Source organism: Asparagus officinalis, chromosome 6 (assembly GCF_001876935.1).
Source record: "Asparagus officinalis chromosome 6, Aspof.V1, whole genome shotgun sequence".
Lineage (NCBI taxonomy): Eukaryota > Viridiplantae > Streptophyta > Magnoliopsida > Asparagales > Asparagaceae > Asparagus > Asparagus officinalis.
In genome coordinates, this window is record NC_033799.1 from 55,887,495 (window position 1) to 55,896,781 (window position 9,287).

At 43.1% G+C, this 9,287-nt stretch overlaps 1 protein-coding gene across 1 annotated transcript; it reads left to right on the top strand.

Annotated features, from left to right (window-relative positions):
* Positions 213-7,964, top strand: LOC109846208. The gene is made up of 2 exons (XM_020415431.1): positions 213-1,860; positions 7,591-7,964. The coding sequence occupies exons 1-2, from the start codon at positions 213-215 to the stop codon at positions 7,962-7,964; spliced, it is 2,022 nt and encodes a 673-aa protein (XP_020271020.1).

A 9,287-nucleotide genomic window follows, 5' to 3' on the forward strand; every position in this document is an offset into this window, starting at 1 on the left:
TCTGGTTTTTTCAAAAGCAATAGGGGTATCAGACAAGGGGATCTTTTCAGTGCTGATAAATGGTTCTTCATCTGGTTTTTTCAAAAGCAATAGGGGTATCAGACAAGGGGATCCCCTATCTCCATATATATTTGTTTTCATCTGGTTTTTTCAAAAGCAATAGGGGTATCAGACAAGGGGATCCCCTATCTCCATATATATTTGTTATTGTGATGGAATTCTGGTCTGTAAGCATGGAACTGGCTACCTTAACAGGAAATATACAAAATATTAAGAAGAATAAAGACCTTCAAGTCTCTCATCTCTTATTTGCTGATGATATGTTGGTCTTCTGCAGAGCAAATAAAAGATCTTTTCAAGGAATTAACTATCTATTGGAATCTCTGGCAAATAACACTGGTCTGAATATAAACAGAAAGAAAAGTAAGGTTTTTTTCAGTAGAGGTTGCAGTAACAAAACTAAATTATGTTCTATAGTGGAGATGTCAAGAGGCTCCCTTCCAGTTAAATATTTGGGACTGCCATTATCCATAAATTATCCCAAAGCAAAGAATTTTTTTCCTCTGATTGATAAAATCAGATATACAATTGAGGGTTGGATAACTCACTCGTTATCTTTTGCAGGGAGACTTGAGCTTATTAAATCTGTTTTATTCAGCACTACTGCTTACTGGTACTCAGTTTATAAGTTCCCTCAATCTACTATTCAAAGTCTAGAAGCTATATTTGCAAATTTTCTATGGAAAGGGAAATTTCATGCAATAAATTGGAAGGAGGTATGTAGACCAAAATTTGAAGGTGGTTTTGGTCTAAGGAAGCTTGAGGATCTCTGTCGTGCAGTTGCTTTAAAAATGATATGGAGAATGCTTAATAACTCTACTCTATGGACTAAATGGATGACTGCCAGATACATCAAAGGTCAGAGCTTATGGGATGCTCCAGTAAATATTCTAGATTCTGGAACTTGGAAGCACTTAACAAGCCTTAAATCTACAGCTCTGAGTTGTATAAGAAAAGCTATTGGTAATGGTGAGACTACTACACTATGGTTTGACCCTTGGATCCAAGAAGGGAGAATTATTGATATTCTTCATAATTTTGATCCACATCTCTCAGGCACAGAAAACTGGTCTGTTTCCCACATCATTCACAATTCTCAATGGCAGTTTTCTCTATCAGGTCTTATCCCTCTGAAGCAATCCATATTGAATATCCAAATCTCTGGACATGAGGATTATTGGTTTTGGCTACATAATCCTAAAGGTAAATTTTCTTTTGCTTCTGCCTGGAATCATGTTAGGACTGTATACCCAAAATTTGACCTGTTTAATGTGGTATGGTTTCCATGCTTTGCTCCTAAGATGGCATGCTGCTTGCTTAAAAGCTTACTTAACAGACTTGCTACTAGAGACAGACTTTTCAGATTTGGGATCATCTTGACTGAAGATTGTGTTCTCTGTTCTGGTAGGAAGGAATCCATAGATCATCTATTTTTCCAATGCCCTTTTTCTGCCTATATATGGAAACTCTGTAAACTGAAGCTACATACCGATGATATGACAATTCATGACCTGAAAACTGAAGCAATAGAAACACAAAACAAATTCAAGGTGAAAGATAAAACTTATATATTGGCTAGATTGGTTTTGAGTACAGCAGTTTGGCATATTTGGCAAGAAAGAAATCGCAGAATTTTTCATGAGCAACGGATGCATAAGGTTATGGTTTTTAGAAGACTATATGAAGACATCAATGTTTTAATCAGAACCTGCCACTGGAAGTCTGGAAACAGTGTTTTTAGAAGACTATATGAAGACATCAATGTTTTAATCAGAACCTGCCACTGGAAGTCTGGAAACAGTTATTCTATCAAATTGGGGTATTGATGTGAGTAAACAATGAAAATTTCAGTTGTAAGGGAGCTGGTTTGTTTGTATTTCTGGTTGTACATATTTGATTGTTTGGCTTTAGTTCACGCTGGTTTTCTTTCTAGGTGGCTTAGTTGAGGGTGACGGCCAGGGTCCTCTCCCCTCTCTACAGTTTATTTAGTTAGATACCAGTTTGATCTAGCCAATTATCTACCACTTGTACTTGGTTTTAAGTATTAATGAAATTACTTACTTTTCTAATATATATATATATATATATATATATATATATATATATAATATATATATAATATATATATATATAATATATATATATAATATAATATAAGTGTTTAAGTTTTCGTTTACTCCCTTCTCTTCTCACAAATCCGTCGCGCGCCCGTCGATCTTATCTTCTCCCTCTCTCGTCGTTCGAGCGGCCGCGAGTCCGCCGCCCCACGCCTGAGTCACCGCCTTCCCCTCTCTCTCCTTTCTCTGCTGCCCGACCCCGCTCATCGCCGCCTGAGCACCACCGTTGCCCGCGCCTAAGCAGCAGCCCCGTACCAGGGCCGTCCAGCCTTCGAGACCACGTTCCCGACCAGACCCGCCCCATCAGTAGCTCTGGGCTGCTCGCTCGCCACCACAACCGCCCTCGCCGCTCGAACCCTCAAGCGCCTTCTCCGCGACTCCTGCAGCGGCCGCCTTCCATGCGCTGGGTCTCTTCGGCTATTCCCCGCTGCAACCTCAAAGCCCGCGCCAGGCCGCGTCAGCCCCGTTCCGCCCGACTCACTGCAGAACTTCTAGCGACCTTTAGTCCTCTACCCACCCCCTCTGCACCTCGTCGATAGCCCTCAACCTCTTCACTCAGTCGTCGTAGTCGCCGTCAACTTCAGATTCGACACCATCAGATCCATGTTGCCTCGATCATCACAAGCCGCGTTCACATCGGCATCGTCACCTCGTCATCAGACCCATTGGTCTCGCAGACAAGATCTCTCTTGCTCATATCTGAATTTTATACCTGTTATAAATTATCTGCATATTTTAGTTGTGATATGATTATTATGCGTGGATTTGTTGTTGAATGGTATTAAAGAATTTTTAAGGGAATTATTTTGCAAAATGATTATTTGAATTAATAAGTTATTATTTTAAAATATTATTTTAGAATAATTATTATAAATTAAAAGAATTTAATTGTGAAAAGAATCATTTTAGGAAAATTATTAAATTCATGGAATTGATATTTATAATTCATCGTGCACTGTTGTTCTCATTCACATTCATAATTACCGACTCTAATACACAATATTAATGGTAGTCATACATTGTTATAGTTGAGAATCGCGAGTATTGCTTGACCATAGTGACCCGTGAGATATGAGTTGTTGACTTGGACTTGGGATGGGAAGGTCTGGGTTTATGTTATCGGATATATTTGTTGTTTATTTCCAGGCCCGCACTAGTGAACCGTTTCGCACTGGGGTTGGTCTGAGGAGCAGTGATCGGATGTGTTTATTGTTTATTTTCAGGCTCACACCAGTGAACCGTTTCACACTGGGGGTGGGTCTGAGGAGCAGTGATATTGTGATTATTGGTTATTTCCAGGCACGCACCAGTGAAACGTTTCGCACTGGGGCGGGCCTGAGGTACTAATGAGATGTGGTTGTTAACCAGATATCTGATAATGTTGTTTCCTTCAAAAGTCACCTTCGTGATTGATTTCATTATAACTTTAGTCATTTACAACAAATTCAAATAACAAAAATAAAAAAAAACACAACTCTCTCAAAAATAAACATAAGATTCATTTATCGCCTCTTGCTTGCGTGGGTTATTGACCGGTGACGGGGACATCAATATCTGTGGACCATCTGATGATTAGATCAGATTCGCAGCTTCGTTGATTCGTAAAGGAATCAAGAAGCCGAAGCATTTATCTCAGCAACGGTGAGATAATTACTCTTCTTAAGATAACCGCAATGGGGTAATCTTAAGGTAAGAACACGAGAACTGCAGATCTGACGAACTCTTCTTTCCTGCGCCGAAGAACTCGATCGATCTCCTCTTCTCTTCTGAAATTCATGCTCCTTCAGTCTTTAGTTCGGCAGGGCTCCACCAATGCTCGAGAATTCCAGATCTGGAAAAATAAAGGCCCTGGGGCTGTATTTATAGGCTTAAGGACCCCTGTTTTCAAATAAGAACGACCGATTCCCTCTTATCCTCGGTTGTAACCACTTAACCACGTTCATGGATGATATTTTATCAATTGGGGCAAATCCAGGCGGTTAACGGTCGAAAAACCGCCAGAAATAGCCAAAAATCAGCTTTTTCGGGTTGCAGACACTCGCGGGTGTCTCGGTTTGGCCGAGACACCAATTGGTGTCTCAGTTTGGCTCAGGGCTTGGTCTCTCACACGCTTCGTCTGAACTCGAAATCATGCGATCCAGAATGCGTTAGAAAGCCAACGAGGAGATCTACAAGCTCTCACGATTAAATCATGTGTGGAGTAAATGGGATAAGAGAGGCGCTTCATCTTTCGTAAGTGACGTGTAGCTCCCGATTCATTCGTGTTTCGATTATTCCAAAATTCCGTTGCTTCGCATGATCCGTTGACTCACTTCATGCGTTCGTCATTATCAAATGAGCTTCTGTGACTCAAATAGTAATGTTCATCATCTCCTCTCGGTCTCGAGCCACGTGCGGGGACCTATAGGCAATTTTAACGCATGAAGATACCCTCTCCAAAGTGTTTCAGTCTCGTTTCTTTTATAGATGAGCCTGAAATACTTTGAATATGATCGGTCCAACCTTCAGTTGGTGTAAAAGGACCTATAGTTAGCTTTGATTCTTGACTCCTTCGATTTTCGATCTATTCAATATTTTGAAGAATAGCTAAAGTTCTCCCAGCGCTGCGTTTATCGTCTGGCCGTCGTCAAAATTTTGGCTCGTATCGTCAAGTTGACTTTGAACTGACCATCTACGTCACAATATATTGACTTGCGTTGACCTCCATCGTAACGCGTTGACTGGCGTTGACCTAGGGTTATGCGTTGACTGGCGTTAACCTAGGGTTTTAGATCACCCGGCGTTGACTTTTATCGTAACACGTTGACTGGTGTTGACCTAGGGTTACACGTTGACCGGCGTTAACCTAGGGTTTCGGATCACCCGACATTGACTTTTACATCGCAACACATTGACTGGCGTTGATCTAGGGTTACGCGTTGACCGGCGTGAACCTAGGGTTTTGGATCACCCGGCGTTGACTTTTATCACAACGCATTAACTAGCATTAACCTAGGGTTACGCGTTGACCGGCGTTGACCTAGGGTTTCGGATTGCTTGGTCCGACGTTAACTTTTTATCGCCACGCGTTGACTGACGTTGACCTAGGGTTACACATTGACTAACATTGACCTAGGGTTTCGGATCGCCTAGCGTTTACTTTTATCATAACGCATTGACGGGCGTTGACCTAGGGTTACACGCTGACCGGCGTTGACCTAGGGTTTCGGATCGCTCGGTCCGGCGTTGACTTTTTCATCACAACGCGTTGACCAACGTTGACCTAGGGTTACGCGTTGACCGGCATAAACCTATGGTTTCGGATCGCCCAGCGTTGACTTTTATCGCAACGTGTTGACTGGCGTTGACCTAGGGTTATGCGTTAGCCGGCGTTTACCTAGGGTTTCGGGGCACTCGGCCCGTCGTTGACTTTTTCATCACAACGCGTTGACTGGTGTTGACCTTGGGTTACGCATTGACCGGCGTGAACCTAGGGTTTCGGATCGCCCGGCGTTGACTTTTATCCCAACACGTTGACTGACGTTGACCTAGGGTTATGTGTTGATCGACGTTAACCTAGGGTTTCGGATCACCTGGCGTTGACTTTTATCTCAACGCGTTGACTGGCGTTGACCTAGGGTTGCGCGTTGACCTAGGGTTTCGGATCGCTCGGCCTGGCGTTGACTTTTGTGTTGATTTTCATCAGAATGACCAACCACCGACGGAATTAGGTGATATAGGCTCATAAAAATACCCAGGGTGCTCGACCTGGGCTAAGACACCCTTGGGTGTTTCGGCCCAATGGCCGAGGCACTCCCCCCCTTTTTTTTGTTGTGATTGTATTTCCATTTCCCTCCTAAACTCCCAAATTTCAAAAAAAAGTTTTTTCCCCCTCAACTCCTTCTTCCTCCTATCCAAACTCCATTGTTTTTCTTTTCAAGAACTCTTAACCCATCAAAACTCTTGCCTTTAAAAACCTTGTCATCCCCTCAAAAAATTGGATTTTATCCCTTTATTGGCAAAAAAATCCTCTTCTCTCAAAGCTAGGATTTGAGGAATCTCCATCTTCAAGAGTTGGGCTTTTGAATTGGGTAAGCTTCTTTTCAAAAAATCCTCATTGTATGCTTAATTTTGATTTAAGAATCTATGGATTTTGTAGAAAAGATTAAAAATTTATCCTTGTAATGTGGGTATGTAATCAAGAGGCTTTTTTGTAGAAAAGGCTGAAAATTTGTTGAGGGGCTTTTTTGCAAAGTGGCTGAAATTTTAGGGCTGAAATTTGTAGAGTTTTGAACCACATATCCATGATCAAAAGTTTGAAAGGTGTATGTGCAAATTGGGCCGAAATTTGTAGCCGGGTTTATTTACAAAATTGGCCAAAATTTGTAGAGGGGTATATTTGCAAAATTGGCTAAAATTGTGGGATATTGGGGATGATGGTTTTCCTTCCTCGATCATGGCCAAATTCAAAGGTGTTCGTGGCTAAAATTTAAGCTTGAACATAAGGGGTATTTTAGGTATTTCACCCAAAAGTTGATCATGAAGGCTTTAAATGCATTTTGGACCCATGATTTGCATGCATAAAACTCATAGGTTTTATTAGACTTCAACTATAAAATCTTATTCTGTTCATAGGACTTTTAGCTAAAGTTCGTAATTTTCCTTTTAATTTTCGGGTATTCGGATTTATGATTGTACCTGATCTGTTGATTTTCGTTGCATGTTAACCATATCTCCACGCCGACCGCGATTCCATAGGAGTCACTCTTCTTCTCAGCATAGCGAGAGGGAGGCTCCCATAGTGTTCTCTTACGGGGGTGAGCTTTTGTGTTTTCTGTACCCTCGCTTGACCCCTTCGCGGGTCATTCGGGAAGAACCGATGTCCTCCTTTGCGGGGATTGAGGTTTCGGGATAACTCGTATGCCCTCGCTCGACCCCTTCGCGGGTCACTCGGGAAGAACCGATGTCCTCCTTCACGGGGATTGAGGTTTCAGGATGATTTGCTATCCTATCATGCCCTCGTTTGATCCCTTCGCGGGTCATTCGGGAAGAACCGACGTCCTCCTTCGCGGGTATCGAGGTTTCAGGATGATTTGCTGTTCTATCATGCCCTCGTTTGACCCCTTAGCGGGTCATTCGGGAAGAACCAACGTCCTCCTTCGCGGGGATTGAGGTTTCAAAAAGACATGTTTTGCTTGGCCAATTCACATCTTCTGGCATATTAGGGCGATTTTGTGTTGTAATACACTGCGTAGGTCGGGGTACATTACCACGTTACTTACGTGATGATGCATACCGTTCTTCCGGTGTAGGACACTCGAAATTGTCTCGCTAATCACTCAATGAATGACTCTATCTTGCTAGCTTGTGAGATGAATTCAATCATTGTATAATTCATGAATAATTTTTTAATTCCACGTTTGTTTTGCTGCAGTTGAATTCCCCGCGGATAGCCTTCCTCCTCATGCTACTAGTGGTTGCAGTAGAGAAAGTTTTGCTTCTGTTGTTGATAGGCAGGTCATTGGTCCGACTCCTCAGTTTGATAAGAGTCGTTCCGAGGAGTTCTATCGCTTGATACGAGATGGGGGCCGTCGTTTACTGCACCAGTTGATTACCGATGCCACCTTCACTGAAGACTCTATTTCCACTCAGGCTTTAGAGAAGCCTGGTTATTTATTTGGAGACCATGTCGAGGATCCAGCTAAGCTGATTCTTGATGATGAGCACTGGTTGAATAATGATGAAGGACTCCTTCTATACATCCCTTCTATTCCCCGTCAGCACTCTCTCACTCATTTGGAGATGTAGGCTGTGCGGCGATAGATATCCTGGAATCTTACAAATGACCATGACCGAGTTCATTGTGGATTTATTTCCCATCATAAGACCCCAGGTTCTGATGGTTATAATTATATTCGCGGCCTTCGACCAGGGATTCTGGGCCTTGATACCGCGTTACCAGACGAGGTGTTAGCAGCCACCCCTACTGTGAGGAATCGTTTGGCCAAGCTTGGGAGGAAGTTACCTCCGACAGAGTTCATATGCTTCGGTTGGGCCTATTCGCCACCTAAAAGGTGGTGGACTCGTATGACCAGTTATGTCTTATGACGTTGGGAGAGTGATCTGAGAGGTAGTGGGTTGTATACGCCCTTACGAGCCATCATGTATGGATTTTCGGTCAACAATCACCAATTCCTAGCGTTATTGAAGACATATATCCCTAACAGTAACACTTTCTTGACCTGTAGTGGAGAGTTAGGGTTAGCTCTGCACGAGATGCATAAAGTTTCTGATCTTCCGATGGGGGACTATCCGTATCAGGAGTACTTTCCCTCGAACTTGCAGTTACAGTGGCTGAAGAAAGATTCTCACGGTATGTATGACACATTTTGGGACCTTACGTGACATTATTATACATCCTTAATCAAAGTGAGTCCTCTGGCGAAGAGGAAGAGGCAGGTCAGTTTGAAGCAGTTCGCTAATTATTTATTCCAGCATTTGGAGAGTAGTTCGGGCGAGACTATTTGTGAGTTGGCCCCTTTGATACCTTCTACCATCAATGAGTTAATGGAGAGGTCTGAAGCTCATTCCTTTACTATCACTGGCACTGAGAGAGCTTTCCCTGCGAGGTCCAAGTTTCGGACACTCCTTTGTCACGCTCAGAAGTCCATTCGGCCCAGGACTCTGCTAGCGGGCTATCTCACCCTCTGGTTGAAGAAGTGCGTCGTTCTATATCAATTTTTTGACGCCTTGCCTATTGAGGTCCTTTTTCCTGCCGTCCAGCTAGCTTACGGGAAGGAGCTTTCTTTGCTTCAGGCGATAATTACCGGCATTCATTGTGGGCTTAGGTATTTGGTCGATGGTCTTACACACGTGGGTTCTGAACCGTCAACCGAGCTTCTTTCTGTAAATGTCGAGCTTCCGTATACATACCTGATGGCGTGGCTCGTTCTTCACCGTCCTGATTTGATGTAGGCGCCTAGTACTGTTGATGCCTCCGTTCCTTTTGTGCAGCTGTTAGAAAGGAGCAAGTGGTTTGGGAAGACATTCACTGATGTCCAGCGAGAGCTTCAAGTTCGTAAGAGCTGGGAGTTCTTCAAGTGTTTCCCTCGCTTCTCGGGCCGCTATGAT

Coding starts and splice junctions, on each gene's coding strand:
- LOC109846208 (XM_020415431.1), top strand. CDS start 213: ATGGAATTCTGGTCTGTAAGCATGGAACTGGCTACCTTAACAGGAAAT. Junction 1,861..7,590: donor CCACTGGAAGTCTGGAAACA/GTTATTCTATCA, acceptor GTTTTGCTGCAG/TTGAATTCCCCGCGGATAGC.